Source organism: Ctenocephalides felis, unplaced genomic scaffold (assembly GCF_003426905.1).
Source record: "Ctenocephalides felis isolate EL2017-DRISC unplaced genomic scaffold, ASM342690v1 CF-g0.4_SCAFFOLD_03571, whole genome shotgun sequence".
NCBI classification, from domain to species: domain Eukaryota; kingdom Metazoa; phylum Arthropoda; class Insecta; order Siphonaptera; family Pulicidae; genus Ctenocephalides; species Ctenocephalides felis.
This window is the reverse complement of record NW_020539725.1, coordinates 63,825,216-63,850,250: the sequence shown is the minus strand read 5'-3', so window position 1 is coordinate 63,850,250 and position 25,035 is coordinate 63,825,216. Positions and strand designations below refer to the sequence as shown.

Below are 25,035 nucleotides of genomic sequence, written 5' to 3'. Positions count from 1 at the left end.
AAAAGATAACGAAAAAAAAAACTAGTGGTGTATGGCATCGTGCCTTAAGGTAAATTGCTGAAACTTCACGTACCGTAATGAAATATTCGAGAAATTTTAAACGTTTTCAAATATATTATTACAAATAGTGTAACTTTCATTATTTTTGCTATCTTGTTATATCTGAGCAAATCAAATGTAAATCATAAATCAATCAATTTATCTCCAGAACATTAACAATTGTCATTTCATTTCGAATTCAATTACAAAAAAAATAGTTTCCAAATTGCACAAAATTGAAAAAGTGCTCCCGTATAGTCACAGTCTAAATGCATTTGCAAATAATTTTGTACGATATTTTCATTTATACTGTGCTTAGCTTGGCGGCATTTTCAAATTTTTCAATAGTCTTCACAAAATATCGAAGTATCAATGGCATAGCGAAGAGAGTGGATGAAGTAAAACTTCTTAAAGGGGATTGAGAATTGGTAGTAAAATTTTGAATTGAGTCACGTGACCAAAATCGTATGATTTTGATAAATAATTTGGAGTGCTGACCAAAAATGTACAGTTTTGTTTAAAAATTTACAATTTTGACCAAAATCTACAGTTTTAACCAAAAATACAGTTTTGATCAAAAAGCTCTGACAAATAATCTGTATTTTCACTCAAAAAATACAGTTTTGGCCAAAATCTACAGTGCTGACCAAAAATTTGCAGTTTTGCCCGAAACCCTGCAGTTTAAACCAAAAAAATTACCAAAAGCTACTTTTAGTTATCCAAAAAGTTACAGTTTTGACAAAAAACCTGAACTCAACCAAAAAATACAGTTTAAACCAAAAATCTAAAGTTTTGATCAAACAACTGCAGTTTTAACCAAAAAGCTACAGTTTTGATCAAAAATCTACGATTTATACCACAAATCTTTATGACCAAATTATAGTTTTGACCGAAACCCTGAGTTTAACCCAAAACAGTTTTGATAAAAAATGTAAAGTTTTGACAAAAAATTTGCAGTTTTAACCAAAAAGCTACAGTTTTAACTAAAAATCTGCAACTTAATCAAAAAGCTGTAGTTTAGACCAAAAACCTACAGTTTTGATCGAAAACCTACAACTTAACCAAAAATATAGTTTTGACAAAAAATCTACAGTTTTGACAAAAAATTGCAATTTCAAATAAAAATCTACAGTTTTGACAAAAAATCTGAAGTTGACTAATTTCCCGTGTGCTCCCGTATAGTCACAGTCTAAACGCATTCGCAACTAATTCTGTGCGACATTTTCACTTATACTGTGATTAGCTTGGCGGCATTTCCACATTTTTCAATAGTTTTCACAAAATTGGAATAGTGCTCCGGAAACGGAAACAGTCTAAACGCACTTGGGTGAACATTTGTACCAGAGTGGCGCTTAGACTGTGCTTAGCCTGGGTAATTTTTTGAATTTTTAATCCAAAATTACAAAAATATTTTATGGGGAATAGGAAAAAAATGTAATAATTTTTATCCTTGTTTTGTCAATACAAGCAGAAAGTTTTTAGATCATTCAAATCGGACGCTTAGTTCGAGTCACGTGACTATAATCGTACAATTTTGATAAACTGTCTGGAGTGCTGACCAAAAATGTAGATTTGACTGAAAATATGCAGATTTGACAATTGTGATAAAAAATGTTGACTGAAAATCTACGATTTTAATCATAAAATCTAGGGTATTGTCCAAAAAATACAGTTTGGTCCAAAAATTTACAGCTTTAACAAAAATCTACAATTTTGATGAAAAATCTACAGCTTTGACCAATAATCTAGAATGTTAACAAAAAATCTACAATTTTGATGAATAATATAGAGTGATGACCAAAAAAGTACAGATTTTACTAAAAATAAAAAGTTTTGACAATTACGGCCAACAATCTGCATATTTGACCAAATATTTGAAAAGTGTTCCAGTACAAAAAAAGTCTAAAGCACTTGGGTAAACATTTGTACCAAAGTGGCGCTTAGACTGTGCTTAGTCTGGGTAATTTTTTGAATTTTTGTATTTAGTATTTTTCATCATCAACTGTATTTTACCAGACATGAAAATAAAAAGGACTCTACTGACAAGCAAACTATATTTTGCATTATATAAACTGACGAGCAAACTGAAATACTCGTCTGCTCATCAGTAAAGTCCCCTTTTATATATTTTTGCTTTTGCTCGTCAGTAGCGTCCTTTTATTAATTCTAAATTACTTTGCTCGTCAGTAGAGTCCCTTTTTAAATTCTAGACTAGTTTGCTTGTCAGTAGAGTCCCTTTTATAATTCTAGACTAATTTGCTCGTCAGTTGAGTCCCATTTTTAATTCTAGATTAGTTTGCTCGTCAGTAAAGTCCCTTTTTTAATTCTAGACCGATTTGCTCGTTAGTAGAGTCCCTTTTTTAATTCTAGACTAATGTGCTCGTCAGTAGAGTCCCTTTTTAATTCTAGATTAGTTTGCTCGTCAGTAGAGTCCCTTTTTTAATTCTAGACTAATGTGCTCGTCAGTAGAGTCCCTTTTTAATTCTAGATTAGTTTGCTCGTCAGTAGGTCCCTTTTTTAATACTAAAAATGCGGACATACAAAACACACATATACACACACATCCATTTAGTTTCTGAGGTATGCCCCTTAAAAATGTTCAGAAACCTTTAAAACGTCGAGAAATGCAAAAATTTTCATTTTCGATTTTCGGCCCATTACTAATAACTACCCTTTGAGAAGTTAATAATTAAACTTGATAGTTCTATTATTACCTGTAATGAGATCCCAGACGAGAATTCTGGCGTCCTGCAAACCAGAGACAACACTGCCATCAGCTGATGAAATTTCCAGGGCGACTGTATCACATAAAGGCTTCCACTTTTTGAACAAAGTTCCACTTTGCAAATCGTAGACGACTATGAAATTGGGAGATGGTTCTGTTGTCTCTCGACAGACGACACAGACATAATTACCTAAAAAAATAATTGATACAATTTTCAAGTCACCATCAAATTGGATGAAGCTAGTTACGAAGTAATTGTCTAAAAGTTACCTTCAAATGTGATAGCAGCCAAGGACGTCACAAAATCATGATGTGGTATCCTCAAATCGTACAAAAGTTTCCTTGAAGTCAAATGCCAAACGAGTAATGGAAAAGGTTTTTGGGTTTCGTCTCCGCATACCAAAATTCTGCAGAAATAAAAGTTTTAGATTATTAAATACTTAAAAAAAAGCAATGGTGCTAGAAATACCTTCCGTCCCCGGATACCAGTAAAGAATTCAGGAATCTGTCTTCGCCGGCTTTGAAAGTTGTCACACAATCACCTAAAATTATAATATATAAAATTAAAATAATTGGTCACAAAATTAAAAAAAATGTTAGAATAATATTTTAAAGTGTCGTATAATATATTCGATAAAAATAATAATAATTTAATGAATTTTACTAAAAAAATTAAAATAAAAAAAGTTGACCCGAAAATTAAAAAAATATTAGGATTGGACAACCCTTAATAATAATAAATTGTATTTTAAAGAAAAATTTAAACTTTTTCTTTAAGCTCAAAAATCTTGACTAAAAAAATGATTATAAAAAATAGGGGTTGGTGATACAATTGTAAAAATTTTGGGTTGGATATATTTTTTATTGCCACATTATAAAAAAATAAAAACGAAAAATTCCGTCCAAAAATTACAAAAAAAATTAAGGGTGAGCCACCCTTATCATTTTGCTGTATGACAAATAGATAGTTAACGATTCTAAACCTACTGAAAACAAATATAAAATTTGATAATAATCGGTAAATCGGTTTCGGATAAAGTGCTCCGGTATAGTCGCAGTCTAAACGCATTTGCAAATAATTCTGTGCGACATTTTCACTTATATTGTGCTTAGCTTGGCGGCATTTATAAGAACTAAAATGATTGTTGTTAAATTGAGGAGGCTACATTTTAATATATCTCGTTTTATATTTTTGGACCGGTTCGATTTTTATTTGTTTATAACTTCTAAACAAATTGTCCGATTGTTTTGCAATATCCAGCAAATTTTTAGTCAATTAAATTATCTACAACTTTTGTTAATAACAGAAATTTGTATCTCTTATCCTTTCACCCTAAATTTGCAATGAAACAGGTTGTTGTTAAATTTTGGAGGTTGCATCTTGCTTCACACTTTTGGACCAGCTCGATTTTTATTTATTTATTTATAACTTCAAAACGAAATGTCGCACCATTTTGCAATATTCAGCAAATTTATAGCCAATTAAATTATCTACAATTTCTATTAACAACAAAAATTGGTATCTCTTGTCCTTTTATCAAAAATTTACATTTAAAAAGGTATTTGCTTAAATTTGGTGGTCACATCGTACTCATATATCTTACTCTGTCACTCTACACTGTCAGGTATATGTTGCTCTTTTTAGCACTAGTGTTTTATATATATCTCTCTCTCTCATTTTCTCACTATATACTGTTGTCTCTTTTACGTTTAATCAAATCAGACTCTATATCACATCGCGACTTAAGAAGTTTTACTTCAAAAATAAAATTCTATTTTACTAATTTATACATCGCCAATCTAAGAAGTTGAATTCAAATGTAAATCATAAATCAATCAATTTATCTCCAGAACATTAACAATCGTCATTTCATTTCGAATTCAATTTCAAAAAAAAAAATTGTTGCCTAATTTACACAAAATTGAAAAAGTGCTCCCGTACGGTCACAGTCTAAACAGCATTTGCAAATAATTCTGTGCGACATTTTCACTTATACTGTGCTTAGCTTGGCGGCATTTTCACATTTTTCAATAATTTTCACAAAATTGGAAAAGTGCTCCAGTACATAAACAGTCTAAACGCACTTGCAAAAACATTTGTACCAGAGTGGCGCTTAGAATGTGCTTAGCATGGGTAATTTTTTGAATTTTTAACCCAAAATTACAAAAATATTTTATGGAAAATAAACAAAGATGTAATAATTTTTTATCCTCAAAAGCACATCTAACATGCATTTAGTTTCTGAGGTATGCCATTTAAAAATGTTCAGAAATCTTCAAAACGTCGAGAAATGCAAAAAATTTCATTTTTGATTTTCGGCCCATTACTATAACTACCCTACGGGAAGTTAATAATATATCACTTACCGCTCTCCAAATTCATCAAATTAACATACATCCTGTTCCTGGACAAGCAGACAACATGTCCGTTATCGTGGAGACCATAAAACGGCATTTTTTGATTCATGACACCCTTAAGTTTGACCAACGATGACCCCAAATCCAAATTAAACAACCTCAATTCACGTCCACAAAGAACTATGCATCTGGTGCTATCAACTGGACATAAAGAAAGAGGCTGGGTGATACCTGTTAGGGTCCTGACTCGCTTGCACCTAAAAGATAAATGAAATAGAAAACCAGGGATTTACTAATGATTATAAGATTTGTTTACCCCTTACCTGGATACATCCCAAACACAAATTTCTTCCCTCTCTGTCGACAAACTGGTGACATAACCAGTATCACCATTCCCCAATCTTTGCAAAGCAGTAAAACCAACAGCAACTTTAGTGTCATCATCACGAGCAACCAAATCATCCAAATTCTGCACCACCAATGTGCAAACAGGTGGTTTCTTACAAGCCTCGTACCAACTCTGCACCACATTATTGGAAAACTTTCTCTTGATCTCCACTTGACCATGATGGACTCCATTCATTTTGCTAAAATCTTGTTTGCTCTCAAAATAAATATCGAGTAGAGAATAAAGTTGTCTGGTGTCGTAATCCAGTTGTTTTTTGTTTAGGGTTAAAAAGTCTCGAAGGATTGTCAGATGTTGATTGGATGATGAGGAGTTGACCAGGTCTAAGTCGTCCAGGAGAGCTGATGTTTGGCAGGTCAACAGTTTCTTGTAAATCCATTCGTGGGTGGTGAGATAATCGGAGTTTATGAAGTTTTCCGTGCCTTGTAGATGATAATGGTGATAGGGTAGTTCTAAATGTTTTCTACTAATGAATCTGGAAATTGGAGAGAAAAAGAACTTGTTGAAAGTGGCATTTAGCCTTAAGGCAAGGTAATAATTGACTTAATCAAATGAAATTGGGATTTAGATATTTAGATAAAATTAGTCAGCTGTTTATTTCGAAAATAAATTTAATGCTTTCAATTAAATCTAAAAATTTCGATTCCCAATAGAATTTTCTCAGTTTAATTAACTGTAATTATATTAACTATATTGCACAGACACGTGCTGGTATGTCCTAAAATTGTAGCTTATTATTCTAAATTTTAATAAACTCATAATGTTTGTCTCATCACATCACAAAAGCAACTTCTGATACAAATTTTAACTATAATATTTTTTCAAACTTTGATGAGTTTTATAAATTTAGGAAGCAATTCTGCTGTAACAGAGCTCATAAAATAGCGTTGTCATGGCAACGCTCTCTTATGCTTTCTCTTGGTTATAAAAATTATGAGAATGTCTATTTATTTGCTGTGCAATCAGGCGTATTTTACATATAAACAAGCAAGAAATGAAGTTATGATAACAGAATTCTAGATATTGCATTTATCGTAAGATTATTAACATAAAAAGTTTCACCAAAAATTTTTTTTCAACTGTTAATTACGAAGAAACGGCACGGCCGATCTTTGTCCAAAACTAATCAGCACGAGGCCCAAATAATATCATTGAAAAATTTAAAATCGATTCAGAATTGTTTGGCAAAAACGTGGACGAAAATTTATCACTTTTCTGCTAATTATAAAGAAACGGCTCGGCCGATCGTATCATAAATCTAACCGACGCGAGTGCTTATCAAGTTTCATAGAATAGTTTTTATATTTTTAAAATCTCCTCAACCGTTTTTGAGAAAACGGCGATGAAAAGTCTAATTTTGGCAAACGCCAAAAAAACGTTGCCAATTTTAGCAAAATTTGATGAATTTTTAACATTAAACTATTTGTCGTAGGACCGTAATATTTTAGTATGATCTATAAGACTATAGTATCTACCGTCAAAAAAATAATAATAAAAATCGTCGAAAAAAAAATTTTCAACACTTTATTCCAAGAAAACGTCTCGGCCGATCTTTACCAAAAACTAATCAGCACGATTCCCAGCCAAAATCTTTCGAACGGTTTTTGAATTTTCAAAATCTATTCAGAATTGCGAGCTAAAATGTGAACGAAAACTTTTTTGCAAATTACAAAGAAACGACTCGGCCGATCGTTGCGCAAAACTGAGAAACGATAGTCCTCATCAAGACACATCGAATGGCTTTTAAATTTTTGAAATCGTTCCAGCCGTTTTTGAGGAAACGTCGTGGAAAGGTCAAAATTCTACTCACACATACTTTATCATTGGTCTCATTCGATTCAGAATAGCTTGAAACGCCGAGAAAACATAAAATTAGCGAATCGAATTTTTTGATGAAAACATAAACTTCTCCTTCGGGAAGATAATGAAAAAAAATCAACATGCACATTTGTTAAATCAACTAATTACCTGTCATAAGAATTAGTTGCATTATCAGTCTTATAAAATTCACTACTATTACTCGAAGATTCTCCAGAGAAATAGTCGAATAAAATTTGATGTCCTAGTTTTATGCTATCTTTGAAACTATGTTCTATCGCCTGCTTCACCAATTGGTTCTTGAAACTAACGCAGTCCCTCTTGTGTAAGAAAAATGGTTCCATCCTTCTGTACAACTTGGTCCAGAACACAGAAGCGGCATCGTAAGCTGAAATAAAAAAATAACAAATAAGCGAAATTTTTAAGTCAAATCATCGAGTCATAAATAGTTTGATAATCAAAGATGATATTGGTCTCGGTGGTAGATGATTGGTTTCTTATGCGTACGTTGCAGATTCTTAGAAATCGTTCATATAGAATTATTTTATTAACTTCCCGTAGGGTAAGTTATTGTAATGGGCCGAAAATCGAAATTAAAATTTACATTTCTCGACGTTTTGAAGGTTTCTGAACATTTTACAGGCATACCGCAGAAACCAAATGGATGTGTGTGTGTGCGTTTTGTATGTCAACATTTTTTCGTCCACGTTTTCGGGCGCACGGATCAACCGATTTGAATGATTTAAAAAACATTCGATTCCTATTAATAGAGACATGTGCTGATTAATTTTTGGCAAAGGCAGGTCCAGCCCTTACGGAGTTATGGAACAAAGAGTGCAGAAAATAGAAATCGAGTTTTTGAGAGAACGGAACATCCGATTTGTATGATCCAAAACACATTCAGTTCGTAATGACGGAGAAAAGTGGTTATTAGTTTTTGGCAAAGGTAGGCCCAGCGGTTTCGGAGATAAAGAGCTAAATGTTAAAAAAATTACAGTTTTTTAGAAAACTAAGCGTCCGATTCATATGATTCAAAGAACTTTCTGCTTGTTTCAACAAAATAATTGCTTTTGGCAAAAATATTGTTTCTAATTTTTTTTTCAAAAAATATTTTTGTAATTTTGGATTCAAAATTCACAAAATTACCCAGGCTAAGCACAGTCTAAGCGCCACTCTAGTGCAAATGTTTACCCAAGTGCGTTTAGACTGTTTATGTACTGAAGCACTTTTCCAATTTTGTGAAAACTATTGAAAAATGTGAAAATGCCGCCAAGCTAAGCATAGTATAAGTGAAAATGTCGCAAAGAATTATTTGCAAATGCGTTTAGACTGTGACTATACAGGAGAACTTTTTCAATTTTGTGCAAATTAGGCAACTATTTTTTTTGTAATTGAATTCGAAATGAAATGACGATTGTTAATGTACTGGAGATAAATTGATTGATTTATGATTTATATTTGATTTGTTCAGATATAACAAAATAGCAAAAATAATGAAAGTTACAGTATTTGTAATAATATATGTGAAAGCGTTTACAATTTCTGGAATATTTCATTATGGTACGGGAAGTTCCAGCAATTTGCCTTAAGGCACGATGCCATACACCACTAGTTTATTTATTGGATGATCAGTAAATGAAATAATTTTCTATAAGTCTTTGTGATGTGTTGATATCTAATTTTGCTTTGATTATAACCTAAGTACTAATTCATATCGACTAATAATGTACTCGTATTATTTCTTTATGACAATTGTGCCGACAAGAGTAGAATAAGAAAAGGCGTCGAGATGAAACGATTAAAAGTTTATAATTTTTAAAAATATATTTTAATGAATAAAAGATAACTTTTCTCTATTATATATGTAAAGTGTAATATAGAACTCAATATATAATTATTTACTTGCACTTTTTTTGTATCCATTTACTAGTTGTAAGTCTTATTTCGCTTTATTACTTACTTTGTTTTTGGGTCCCCTTCAACTTATCACAACCAGTCAGTAAGTCTAAGATTTCCGTCTCCAGCAAACCTGCTCTCGATGCAACCAGCAACGCCAAAACATTAGCGACATCGAACTCCAAAAATTCCTTGGCTAATTTTGTGATGAACGACACTACCTTATCGTAAATGAGATTGGGTTGGTCTTCAGTTTTTGCAAACTCATCCTGACTCTAAAAATTATAATAATCAGATAAATACAAATCAACGTGATTTTACATATTGGTTACAATATTTTACTTATTACTTACAATATCTAAATATCCTTTATCAAAAACGCGCGCCAGCGCGCGTTTCCTCATATCTTCTCCAACGGACAAAAAGCACTTCTCGTCCAACCGATTCTTCAAACTGTCATAAAATCTACATTGGTCATCCTGGTCACCAATTTTGCTGGTGTTGTGCGTAGCGCTTATTATTATTTTAACATTCGTTGACAAGGTTTGAGGTATCCAAGACACGTCTACGGGCTGGTGCCTGTCCAGACCATCGAGGATAATCAGAAGTGGCTTCCTGGTGCTTTGCAGAGACGTTGTGATGATGGTCGAGTAAGACTGTAAATCCTGGAAAAAAAAATAATGGATTAGAATTTGGTCGCCTAAATTGATAATATTTTTTTTATATATCTTTACGTTTCAAAAGTTTCTGAACATTTTGGCATTCTTTAGAAAAAAATTGATGTGTGTGTGTGCAGATACCAATTTTCGTCAACGATTTCGGGAACACGGATCAACCGATTTGAATAATTTAAAAAACATTCAATTCGTATTGACAAGAAGACGTGCTGATTAGTTTTTGGCAAAGGCAGGTCGAACCGTTTCGGAGATACGGGACAAAAAGTGCCAAAAATGGTAACTAATTTTTAGAGAGAACGGAGCGTCCGATTTGTGTGATTCAAAAAACATTTTATTTGTATTGGCGAAATTAAGAACTTATGATTACTATTTTTGGTAAGGTAGGTCTAGCGGTTTCGGAGATCCAATAAAAAAGTGACAAAAAATGCCATTTGGTGGACAAAAATTACCATCAGACCATTTCATTCTTATTATTAAAATGTTTATAAAATATATCATAATTTGATGTGTATATTAGGGTGGTCCTTAATATGGACTCTTTTCACATTTCTTTGCTCCCAAGAGCTCAAACGTTTACAAATTAATGAAAAAAAAATCTCTAAAAGTTGTGACTCTTAATATTAACATTTAGACAGTCCGCAGTTCAATTAAAGTTTCGTATATTTATTTCTAACATATGTCAATTAAGCAAATTCTTGCGTCATCTGTGATAGTATTTAGGAACTCAAATATTAGCCCCCCGCCCTTGGGAGCAAAGAAACTCAAAAATATCCATATTAAGGACCACCCTAATATGCAAATCAAATTATCATATATTTTAAAGATATTTTAATAATAAGAACAACTTTTGTTTATTTTTCTATGGGTTCCGTACAAATGTTTATTTGTTAAACTGCGACGCGGCGCCCACGCGCTTCTATATTTCATTTCTACGCAGCTAACGTATTGCGAATGCTTTGAAAAATAGTTCAAAATTTTTAAATTATTTCAAATTATAAAATGAAATTTTTCAAGTCATTTTTTTTCAAAAATATCAAAATTCCTCAAAAATCTAATTCTTTTAAAGTTGTTTTTTAATAATTTAGTTTTCAGTATGGGAAATTCCAGTAATTTGTCTATATTTCATTTCAACGCAGCTAGCGTATTGCAAATGCTTTCGAAAACAGTTCAAAATTTCCAAAATATTTCAAATTATAAAAAAAATCGAATTTTTCAAAAAAGTCAATTTTTTTCAAAAATTTCAAAATCTCTCAAAAATCTAATTTTTTCAAATTTTTGCAAAGATGTTTATAATAATTTAGTTTTTTTAAATAAATCTTGATTACTAGTTCTTACATGTTTACAAGAAGTAGCCTCTCCGTCCTGCAAAATCTTACACCTGTCAGCAACATCCTCCAAAACCTGCACCAAACTCGCTCCAGAGTTCAAATCCTCAAACCTGCACACCAAGTTACCATCAACTGGGAAAAATTCACTACCAGCTACCACTTTTTGTGCAACCATCTTCAACAAAACACTTTTACCACTAAAACTACCTCCAGAAACCACTAAAGGATGATTAGCATCACTCTTCAAGTACTTCAAGATTTTTTGCAAATCCTCCGAGTCAGATGCGTCTAATAAATCTTCTGGTATTTGTTTTTCGATATTGTTAAACAAGGATGCACTTACACCTAGTGAAGGTTTTGCCAGACAGGTTTGACCATGATCCTGGATCAAGGATGCTATAGGATTTGTTAAGGCAGTGAGAAGTTGTGCGCTGATTTGTTGAACGACGTTCGCAGGATCGTGGTTGTCCGACGGTTTAGGTGAGTGTTTCAGGATGTTCTTTTCTGGTACTTGTTTCTGCAAAAATGTAGAAAAATTATCAAATCTTATATATATGTATATATATATATATATATATATATTATTATCTCTTTTATTTACAACTGTCCAGTAAAGGACATTCAATAAATTTGATGAATTTACGATAGTCGGCCGAAAAGAGACATTGTATACTACACGGGCATGTTGGAAAAAACAACTCAGTAGTTGTTTTTTAAATTCGATATAAAATTCACAATATTTTATTGACAATTAAAATATATAATTTTAACTATTTACTTATTGAATAATTTCTTATAAATAATGATTAAGTTATTTCCATTTTTGATGATTTCCAGAGTTGATGGCTTAAATCTTCTTATGTATAAAAATGAATCGCAAAATGCGTTGGTAAGCGCATAACTCAACAACGCCTAGACCAATTTGGCCAAATTTTTTTCAAAATGTTCGTCAAAGTCCAAGGATGGTTCTTACGGCGAGAAAGAATCGAATAATTGCCAAGAAAACCCTAAAAACAGCTCTTTTCTTTTTCACATACAAACGTTTTCTAACTAAAACGTAGGATCAATTTGAGCTTTATTTCTATTATATAAAGTTCATATTAAATTACAAGCACTCACTCCTTACTACACCTTCTTTAACGATTATTCGGATTTTGATAAATCTTTCTGAATTTGGTTAAAGAAATTTTCTAGAATGTGATTATACTGAAGTACTGGGATGTATGTACAATATTGTGGAAATAAATGGAAAAAATTGCAAAAAGCTACATGTCATTGTTTGCATTGAAAACAAATGAAAACTATCATCTGCCAAAAATTTCAATTTACTTATGAACCTAAACAATATTAGAGTATGTATAATAAATTTATGATTATGAATAAGTAAAAAGAAATGTCTACTATTTTTATAAATTTCAAAAAAAGGTCTCTACTGACGATCAAACTGATTTCTGAAAATATTTTTATAAATTTCAAGGGAAAAGGGACTCTACTGACGAGCAAACTGATTTCTGAAAATATTCTTATAAATTTCAAGGGAAAAATTTCAAAGGAAGGAATAAATTTCAACTCTACTTACAAGCAAACTGATTTCTGAAAAAAAATTAATTTGAAAGCAGAAAGGGACTCTACTTACGAGCAAACTGATTTCTGAAGATTTTTCTTATAATTTTCAAAACAAAAAGCGATTACTGACTAGGAAACTTATTTTCGAAGCAAAAATAGACTCTACTCTTATTTCCGAAGGATTGCTTATATTAGTATATGTATAATAAATTTATGATTATGAATGAGAAAAATGAAATGTCTACATTATTATTGCCAAAAAGCAGCTGAGATGTGCCAGGAATTAAAATAGTATAAGAGACAGTATATGTATGGCAGATTGAATGATACACATGTGAACAGGATATGACAAATTAATTCACTTAAATTGTGAAATTTAGTGTTAATCAGGGCCGGTCGTACCTTTAATACGAGTGAACGCCTTAGGGCGCCAACACAAGATTAGGATATTAAATTTTCAATATAGTTTTTTTTTCAATATATAATTTCTTTGCATATTTTACTAATCTTTCCACAATATTTTTAAAAATAGTCAAAATTTCACTTTATAACAACAAATGGGAAAGTAAAGATGAATACATACAATTCGGCCCTCACGATATCGATTAGGAGAAGTTTAAGATGCAATTTTGGATATTTTGAATAATAAAAAATTAAATTAATTTAATCCAACATGAAGTACCAGTGTCATGTTATGGTTATGGTTATGTTATACCGTTTAAAAGACTTCAATTTCCAATATAGTGTGATAACTGAGACTCATCATTTTATTTAAGGCAGTTCTACATTTAACATCGATCATATTGTAAAATGTATATGCATTGGGGCGTGAAGAGTTTTCAAAAAACAATAATTATTATTTTTAGGTAAACGGTAAATATTAGTATATTATAATAAAAAATTGTAGAAATGGGTACAGGACAACGTCTGTCGGGTCATCTAGTTGAATAAAAAAATGTTGATTATACCCTTACCTTTAACTCTTGCACAATGCCCATAAGTTTTCTTCTGAACTTCAGCATCCGCGTTAAACGAAGCAGTGCTCATTCTGTTCAACCAGATCATATTTTTCAACAAGTCTTCATGATTCTTCATGACTTCGTTTAATAAATCTTCTAAAGCTGTTGTCAAATATTTCAAGACCTTATCTTGTGGCCATAGAGCCGACAGGTCTTTGATGAGATCCTGCACATCACTTGGGAGATCACTTGACTTGAGATTCTGGAAATTGGAAGTAAATTTAGTAACCAGAGAAGTCACAATTTATGGAATTCTATTGTTGTCCTAAATTGACTTCATCCAGAGTTATGATTATGGTTATTACCTGAAGTTCATACATTGTCTCCTTGTCTTTGGTTACTTTCTGATACAGTTTTGACATCAATTCTTTACTCTTATCGTTTTCCAATTTTGACAAAACTTCTTCAAAGTCACCAATTTCAATTGTAAATGGTACAAGTTGCTGTCCAAATGTGCTGTTCAGCAATAAAATTGGTACGAGGTAACATTGGTCTGAATGTCCTAGAAAAAAATATAAAAGATCGCAATTAGAAACTTAGATATCGTAAATTAGATAAATCTGGTTTGAGTATTATAACGTCAAAAAGAAATTGAGACAAATTTTGCTGCAGAGAAGCTTAGTAAACTAACACCAGCGAAAATAATCTGAAGAAATTGTTCCTAATTTCCATTTATAGTTTATTGATTTTTACTTACTTTTTAATTCCCATTTCCTTGTTTCAGCAAACAATCTCGCCTGCACATTGGATACATCATCACAATTCGTATCGACCAGATGAATTTCAAAGTCCTGCTTCGAAAATTTCAACCGAAGACTCTTCAAAATATTTTCGGCCAGTTCAGTCCTTTCCTGAACAGAATCTGCAATAAAAACCAGAAATAGTAAAGATCTAAAAAAAACTCCTGATATTTATTATATTTATTTATTTTTAAATATATAGCCCACAGATTCCCACAGATTTCTTCCAAGAGGACTCAAAAATACAATTATTTTACATAATGAATAACAATTAAAATATATACAAAATCACAATATATAGTCATTAACATAAAATGCTTAACATAAAATTACATATAATGCAGAATGTAACGATGTTATTTATATACAGAATAAGATAAAATAATGAGATATTTGAAAAGAAAATAAAAAGGTTAACTTGCGCAGATGAAGATTATTTGATTAGGTGAAGTGTTGTGAATATCTATTTCATTATTAATTAAGTTAAAGTTAGAGGACACAAGTAAAATAGGCGAATTTAAAAGAGAATTAGATTTAGGACTAGGATAATTGAAAAATAATTGTGAACGCATATTGGAACATTAAAAGATAGTTGGTTAAGAATAAGAGGACAGTCTATAGAATTATTGCAAAGTTTAAATAAGAACATAATTGTACAGATAAATCGACGTGAGGCAAGAGAAGGAATAACAAATTCTTTTAGTAAAGTGTTGTGGTCAAAGCCACGTTCAGGGTAAATTTTATATGTTTTATAATAAAGATAATTCAACAATTTTCGCTGAACCTTCACCTTTTTATAATCAAAATGTATTCGAACGCGCTTATGTAAAAAACTCTTAGTTTTTCTTAGTTATCTTGCACTTTGATATATTTAAATGTAATTTGTTATAGACACACCAAGAGTGGAAAGAGACAAGTTGGGATTGTAATAATAAGCAGTCATCAACAGAATTCATTTTGAGATATAGTTTGAGATCATCTGCGAATAATAAATGTGGACAGCTAATAATTTCAGATATGTCATTAATAAAAATAATAAATAGTAGTGGACCAAGAATGGATCCCTGAGGAACACCTGAACTGATAATTTCAATATTGCTCAAGAATCCATTAAGATAGACAAACTGTTTACGATAATGAAAATAACTAACTATATAGTACCTTTTCCATCAGCACTCAAAACAAACAGCACAATTTTCTTTAGTCGCCGTCTACATTTATCAGCGCCTAATTTTCCTCGAAGGAGCAAAATTTGAGTTGGATCCATGTCTTGCAATTTTGGCGGCATTTCACTTAACACAACATTTTCTAGTTTGGTGCCAAATTCTTTGACAACTGGAGAAGGAGTCGAGACTGTATCTGCAAATAAATGATAATAAAAAGATTCATTTACAAAGGAATTACTTTCAATTTCTTCTTTAAGACAATTCTTATATATATATATATATATATATATATATATATATAAATGTTCATTTTTTGCTGAAAAACTTCATTGAATAAGCTATTGTCAATAAATAGTTTGTGGTAGGAATGTGAAAATTCAGGGCATCTATTTTCTTATATCTATATCTATTTTCCTATATCTATTTTCTTTTCCTCTTCTACTCACCACAAACATGACTGATTTCCTGCAACGCTTTTGGGGCAATCCCCGATCCGGCCCTGCCGGATTCGCCGGATGACGTCACCTGGGAAATACGCCCCGTGACGTCAGAACCCTGTTGGGATGAAGGCGCATGTTGCCCTTTTTTCTCGTCGACGTCATGGGGATGTTTGGTGTCTGATTGGGGCTGCTGATGACGATTTGACCTGAGAATTGAATAAATGAAGAAACAGTGTAAAGATTTTTAGAAAATTCTAGATAGAGAAAGAAATTGGTATGAATAGTATATCAGTATAGAATAATGATATTCCCAGAATACATTGTGTATACAATTTGTAACTATGTAAAAATCAATGTATTATTTAAGTCAAATAAAGCAAATTTTCAAATTAAAAATTAATTTTAGTATGAATAGTGTGGTGTATATATATATATATATATATATATATATTTAATTATAGACCACACACGACTTAGTAAACATTATCGTAAACGAATCCTCAATCTAAATATACACACAAACTCAAAACATTCTCGAGTTATTTAAGTTTTGAAACGCTTGTGATATAAATAACGAGTTTAAATATTAATTATGACATTTGATATTAAATATATAGATAAAAAAATCTTATAAAAATTTCTACATTCATATTACAAATCAAGAATTGAGAAAGTTTTGAATACAAAATATTACCAATTCAAAATTCAGAAGAATCCAACTAATATAAGAATCCAATGTTTAAAATTCCAAAGTGGCATCAATTAATAACGTGAGATTTTTAAGCACTGGGGGGGAGGTTTGACAATAAATTACAAAATATCAGGTAGGGGAAGGTATAGTAAGATACCACTCGTATTTTTTTTACCAAAATTTTTTGAAAAAATCCAAACATTTTCAAAAAAGTTAAAAAAATTTACAGTTTTTCTTGTAAATAAAAATGCACGTGATGTTTGGTAGGGAAAGAAGGGTGATTTTGAATATCACCAAAGGGGAGGGGAAAACCAAAAATTCTTAAAAATCGATTACGTGATTAATGGACGTCCCCTAATGAGTATTAAAAAAATCCAATTCAAAAATTGAATGAGTATAAAAATCTAATGAGTGTAAAAATCGAATGAGTATAAAAATCTAATGAATTCAAAAATTGAATGAGCAGAATATGAAACTTTAAAAAAATTATATTAAATTTAAAAATCCATCCAATGTTAGAAAAACTCAATGAATAGAAAAATCTAACCAGAATAAAATATCAATGATTGTACAAATCCAAAAAATGGAAAAGAGTGGGATTTACAAAAACAGCAATAACTAGAAAAATTCAAACAGAAACTCCAATGAGAATAAAAATCCAATAAAGACAAAATCCAATGAGAATGCAAATCCAAGACAAAAGAAGAATGAAAATCCAATAAAGACAAAATCTAATAAGAATAAAAACCCAATAAATACAAAATACAATGAGAATGAAAATCCAAGTCAGGCAAAATCCAATGAGAATGAAAATCCAATGAAGACAAAATCCAATGACAATAAGAATCTAATAAAGACAATTCTAACGAAAATAAAAACCAATAAAATAAAATCCAATGAGTAAAAAAATTCAATAAGTAGAAAAATCCAATCAATATAAAAATTTATACATGAAGAAATAATTAGAACAAAATACAAAAATCCGAGAACTAAAAAAAGCAAAAGTAGAAAAATGCGAATGCAATCATTTTATCTATAAAAATAATATTTTTTAAAATTATATATTTATATATATATATATATATATATATATATATATATACATAAATTATGTATATGCACACAAGTCCTCTATTGTGTTTTATAACAAACAATAAATAATAAATGTCTTGTCGTTACGTAATAACAATTTTAATTGTTTCACCAATTAATTTATATTACGTGTGTGGCCGTAATATGTTCGTCATATTAATTTTTAATTATGTATATATATATATATATATATATATATATATATTAAAATTGAATTATATTCTATTAAAAATTAGAAAAAACTACTAAAAATTATTTTTCAATAACAATTTAAAATTTAGAAATTAAAAAATAGTTCATAATAAATTATCAAAAATACATGTGATTTAATTTCGGAAGGAAGTAGTAGAAGTAGAATTGTATTAATTAGGAGGAAAGTATAATTAAGATAGATAAAGAAAGCATTCTAGATCCTCCCCCCCATGAAGTAATGGCTGTTTCCCTCGCAGGTTGTAGTCGATATTATACCCAGGCGGTTCTGAGCCTATATTCTTTTGTCCGGCATACCCAGACAAAAGACCTAGTCGAAATTATTATAATCAAAAATGTAAATTAAATCAATAATAAATTTAATATACATTAACTTGAAACATTGAAATACATATACAAAGCGAATAAATTAAGAAACTACATACAAAAATAGCACTTAGAATACTTCCTTGAGGAATGCCTTTAAACAAAAGCTCGTATGTATTAAGTATTGTTGTAAAGTGTTTATAAATAGACTTTTTGAAATTCTTTCGACGTGGAAAATTACAATAAAATCTATAAAATTAAAATCACAAAATTCATAATGACAAGAGCCTGAAATAATATCTATTATTATTGATTACGGCTTGCTTATGAATAAATAAATAAATAAATGAAAAATGATTGGCAGCAATAAATCATTTAGTCTACATCGAAACTATAATGAAGAATACAAATTTCCGAAATGTAAGTGTAGAACAATCCAAAATGTAAAATGTCCATTAATTACGTGAGGCCCAATGAGGGTAGACAAAAAATATTACACGAAGAGGGGAGAGGGGGTGGACAAAAATATGATATTTATCTATTATATTTGAATCTAGCAAGATATCACGTGTATTTATTTTTTTACCAGTATTTTAAAAAATCCAGAAAATTAAAAAAAAAACTTCCAGAAATGTACGATTTTTCTAGGTAATATAAAATACTTTTGATTTTCACCACGTACTACTACCAAGGGTATAATAAGGGTCCAAAAATCTTTAAAAATCGATCAGTGGACGACTCCTTATTAGTTAGAAATCGCAAAAATAATTAGTTACTGGTATAAAAAATTTACTCACTCTTCCGACTTTTCCGAAATGCTGTCGCTGCCCTTTCGGCCCTGTCCAAAGCTGCAAGAGTTGCCCATTTTTCATCGACTTTTTCCCTGTGCAGACTTCCCTAATAATGCACCACTTCGACTGCACAAAAAGGCTGACCCTTCGACGCTCTTCTTCCTCTTCAGCGCATTTCATCAACATTTAATTGCAGCGAAATTCCAACATTTTTTAGAATTTAATTGTAAAATAAATATCTTTGGATGTATTTTACATTTTTTTTCAAAAACACCCAGTCGTCCGATCAGGAGCAGGAGGAGATGACGTCCATTTTGGTTTGAAAATTCTGGAAATAGAAATAATATTTTAATAATAGCTACAACCTTTAAAAATCAAATAAATCTCTAATTGCCAAAATGGAATGAAAAATGATCAGAAATATATATATATATATATATATATATATATATATATATATGATAGTTTTGTCGACGTTGATACATATTTGTAATATTTTTGCAGTCCAATCGTCGAATTAAAAAAAAATTAAATAACAAAATTATTTATTCCACTCAACATTTCGACACTTGATGTGTGTCAAAAAACATATAACATAAATACAGAGTTGATGATAAATATAAATATATGAAAAGGAGGAAATTTTACATACCAAACCAGGAAAAACAACAAAAAAAATTAATTATGATGTAAAATTGATTGAACACTAAATTTGTGTAAAATAATAAAACACTCTTATATTAACAAACGAGAAATAGAAGGAGCACATATTGCCCTCCTATATTTAATGTTATTGATGCGTTGTAACCTTGATCAGTGTCCACAATGCACCGCTATCAATAACATTAAATATAGGAGGGCGATATGTGTTCCTTCTAGTTCTCGTTTGTTAATATAATAGTATTTTATTATTTTACACAAATTTAGTGTTCAATCAATTTTACATCATAATTAATTTTTTCTGTTGTTTTTTCTGGTTTGGTATGTATAATTTCCTTCTTTATATATATATTTATATTTATCATCAACTCTGTATTTATGTTATATGTTTTTTAGATTACTGAATGATTACACACATCAAGTGTCGAAATGATTAATGGAATAAATAATTTTGTTATTTAACCTTTTTTTAATGCGACGGTTGGGCTGCAAAAATATTACATCTATATATATATATATATATATAAATATATACACTCTGTATATTATTTATATAAAACAAGTGGGCCGCCGCAACCGCAATCGTTTTACTCCATCTAAAAATACCTCATCGCGTTCTTTATATATTTAAACAGTTCGCCATTCGAAAAATACATATTATATACGAATTCGATTTCACTCGAGATACAAAACAAATATGCAAACATCATCCGAAATGCATTAGTAGAAAATTTAATCAATAATTCGGTAATTAGATAGTAGACAATATTGTAGATTTATGTCAGACTTACCCTTTAAAAGTTACAAGACATATAATAAATAAATGCACAATTGAAGATGTTTCACTATTAACCTAATATTCGTTAAAACCACTCACATCTACAAAATTATATATTGTAATTATTTATTTTAGTATCTAACACGTTATCACTTTGTTTGCAGTTTGTTTATAATGTAAATTTGCCAAATAACGAACAAACTTAATGCACTACAAAAAATACTACTTCTTAAACCACCATTTATTTACATTTTAAACTTCAGTTTAAATCCCCTTATCTATCTCACTCTACCACCATATGTGTAAGCGAGCACGCTATATAATTCATTTACATTAGACAACCCCAATAATAATAGTATGTACTTTTTCATATTGCATATGATTTGTACTTCAGCTTCAATCTCGTCGTCTATCTCACTCTAACGCCGTATGTGTGAGCGAGCACGCTATATACGATATCGAAATCAGACAACCCTAAATTTTAAGATAACAAACTTCAAGTTAATTAACAAATGTCATTTGAAGGAATAAGATATAAGTGAAAGTGATTTAGATTAAAGAAAAATGGTTAAATATTAATATTTATAGATATAATTATAATTAACAAGTGTAAATTTAATTAATAAATAGCAAGTGAAAGTGATTTGGAATAAAGGCGAGTTATATTTATAACTTTTGTGTAAATGCAGTTGGAGTTTAAAATTAAGGTGAGTTTAATATTTTATTAACTACAAAACATATAATTGATAAATGCACTATTACTGAACTATAAACAGTACAGGAGAACTAATATTTTTAAGTATATAGAGCATTTAATAATTTACATCATTTATATTACATGAATGTTTTTTAGGTTATAACAAGAAAAATAATGCCTGGATTATATATTTATGTTCAATTGCTATTTTAAAGCATGCCGAGTTGCTCTAGAGATTTCGTTGTCAATAACAGTTGTAGATTATTTAATTTTGTACAAATTTGTCGAATATTTCATTCGAATCGGACTTGTCGTTTAAAAGTTACAAAAGATTTACTAAATGAGTCACAGTATGATGGGTCGAATGTGGTGCCAAAACGTTGTCACTTCAATCATGTAGTGTGGGGTATCATTCAAACGGTCTCGACGACCCCAATTCAAATATATGATTGACAGATTTTAAAATACACTAGGATTCTATACACGACTTGATTTCGGCACGAGATGTTACTCTTTAAGTTTGTATTGCGATTTTAAAGTATACCGAGTTGCTCCGGGAATTTTTGTTGTTAGGACAAGTTGTAGATTATTTAATTTTGCACAAATTTGTTGAATATTTCATTCAAATTGGACTTGTCGTTTAAAAGATAGAAGAGATTTAGTAAATAAATGCACCACTATGCGTAACTATGTTCAGTGTGATGACGACATATTTGACGTGACAACGTTTTGGCACCACATTCGATTCATCATACTGTGACTCATTTACTAAAACTCTTGTAAGTTTTAAACGATAAGTCAGATTTACATGATATATTCAACAAAGTTGTACAAAATTCAATAATCTACATCTTTTATTAACAATAAAGAGCAACTTGGTATACTTTAAAATTGCAATATAAACTTGAAGTGTATCGAAATCAAGTGATGTACAGAATCCTATTGAATTCTAAAGTCTGTTAATCATATATTTGAATTTAGTTCGTCAAGACCTTTTAAATGATACCCCACACAACATGTTTGATGTAACAACGTTTCGACACCACATTCGACCCATCATAATTTGTCTCATTTACTAAATCTGTTGTAACTCTTGAACGGCAAGTCAGATTTGAATGAAGTATTCGACAAATTTGTACAAAATTAAATAATCTACAACTGTTTATAACAAAAGTATCCAGAGCAAGTCGGTGTACTTTAAAATTGCAATATAAACCTGACGTGTACAGAAATCAAGTGGTGTATACACCTGGCATGCTTGATGTGACAACGTTTCGATACCACATTCGACCCATCACATTGTGCCTCATTTACTAAATCTCTTGTAACTTTTGAACAGCAAGTCAGATTTACACGAAATATTCGACAAATTTGTACTAAATTAAATAATCTACAACTTTTACTAACAACAAAAGTCCCCAGAGCAACTCGGTGTACATTAAAATTGCAATATAAACCTGAAATGTACCGAAATCAAGTTGTGTACAGAATCCTTTTGCATTCTAAAGTATGTCAATCATATATTCGAATTCAGGTCGTCGAGACCTCTTAAATGATACCCCACACGACATGTTTGACGTGAAAACGTTTTGACACCACATTCGACCCATCATACTTTTACTCATTTGCTAAATCTCTTGTAACTCTTAAACGGCAAGTCAGATTTGAATGAAATATTCGACAAAGTTGTACGAAATTAAATAATCTACAACATTGTCTAACATGATAACACCCTACAGCAACTCGGTATACTTTAATTTATATTTTTGCAGATAATTATACAAAAAGTCTTATGTCAAAACGTGGGGGAAAATATAAATAATATATAATTGCGGTTAGGTTTCGAACAGAAAATGTAAGAAAAAGGTTTTTGGTAAATGATAATTGTTTTGGGACGTTTCGGATACCATATTCGTGTCATCATCAAGAGGAAATTTAAAAAAGGAGCTTACTTTTGACTTCTAAACAAAATTTTTCATAACCTTACAAATTCGAGCCCAGATGTTACACTAAAACTAATGTTAACAAATTTGTTTAAAATAAATTAACTTAAATTAACCTCAAATTTTATGAATAAAAAACTCACCATTAATTTATACCAAAAATCAACACTGCACAAACAATTTATTTACGCACATGAATCAAATTCCAAATTTAAACATTTTAAGCACAACATACACTAATAAATCTATAAATCCACCAACACTTTTAATAATTTATTTTTCCTCTAATTTATTTATTATATTTTCAAAACAAAAACCAGCCCTGTTAAATAACAAATTTTCAACAAAGTTTTAAACTATGTAAAACACAATCGCAAAACTCGAGACTATTTTTAATAAATCGCCAATATGTTTATTTATTATTTGGCTGTTGGTTTGAATTAAAATAATATTTTGATAAGTATGAAATAATTTATTTTTTGTCGCAAAGTCGTCTGACTGCTGACGGCGGCGGCCAGATGAAAATAATCGATCGGAGCTCCGTTGACAGAATAACAAATAGTGTTGCCACGTGAGACAGGAGACATAGTCGAGTGGGGCGTGGAGGTAATTGTTGGCGGCAGATTTGAATTTGGAATTGAATTTGAAACTATTTGTGAACTGTGTTTTGCATTAAAAAAGTTGCATGAACATTTCGATAGTGTAAGTCTTGGACTTCAACAATGAGAATTGAGATTCAGCACTTAAGATAACATTTTTAACTGTTTGTTTAAGTAAAAATAATGTTTTTGCTGTTACTAGAAAGTAATCAATGCAATTTCCTGAAAACTTGAAGATGGAACATAACTAGTAGAACGAAACGTAGATAAAACTGTGAACTATACTAGCTTATATAAGTTTATAAAAATTTAGATGTTTTGACGAAAACTTTGAAAGATGGAACATAACTAGTTCCGAAACGTACAAAATCATACGATAAAACTGTGAACTATACTAGCTTATATAAGTTTATGAAAATAAGTTTAGATTTTTCTGGTAAAAACTTTGATAATTTTTTTACGAGAAAAGACTCACACCATAGATAAACAAGTATAAATATCACACACAGATACTTTTCAAATATCGTCTCAAACGATTCAGAATGACTCAAAACATCGAGAAACCATAAGATTTGCTAGTCGGATTATCTCAGACACATATGCCTTCCAATTTTTGGCTCAAACGATTCAGAATGACTTGAAATGTCGAGAAACTATAAGGTTAGCTAGTCGGTTCTTCTGGCGAAATATAAACTTTTATTTTAGAAAGTTAAAAGTGTTATATTTTCAAAAACATAAAGAATACTTTTTCAAACTGCTAAAATTTCCATTAATATTAAAATTTCCAAAAATATTGAAGTCTTAAAAAATGTTAAAAATTCGAAACCAATAATATTTTGATAAAAATCAATATTTTTAATAATTTCAGAAGTTCCCGGAATATATAATTTTCCAAAATATCAGTATAAAGGTCAAAGTTATAAATATAGTATAAAAGTATTTTTGGTGAATTTGATTGTTTTTTCATTTTTGTTTTAAATAGTTCTAGGATTTTTAAAAATTTTGATATTTTTCAAATTCGGTTTTATTGGTAAATTCTGAAATTGCCCGAAATTTTTATATTTTTGAAAATTTTTATTGTTCTGGAAAT

The 25,035-nt window shown here is 30.3% G+C and overlaps 1 protein-coding gene across 1 annotated transcript; it reads right to left on the bottom strand.

The window, feature by feature from the left end:
* Positions 1-2,721: 2,721 nt before the first annotated feature.
* Positions 2,722-23,551, bottom strand: LOC113386484. Its single transcript, XM_026624263.1, has 16 exons — positions 23,490-23,551; positions 19,275-19,596; positions 16,185-16,384; positions 15,734-15,931; positions 14,530-14,694; positions 14,138-14,334; positions 13,795-14,034; positions 11,255-11,764; positions 9,596-9,907; positions 9,307-9,517; positions 7,497-7,734; positions 5,446-6,003; positions 5,132-5,379; positions 3,234-3,306; positions 3,035-3,171; positions 2,722-2,954 (listed from the first exon to the last, which is right to left on the bottom strand). Exons 2-16 carry the CDS (start codon positions 19,340-19,342, stop codon positions 2,722-2,724), a joined length of 3,588 nt encoding a protein of 1,195 aa, XP_026480048.1. The 5' UTR covers positions 19,343-19,596; positions 23,490-23,551.
* Between the last annotated feature and the right edge of the window lie 1,484 nt (positions 23,552-25,035).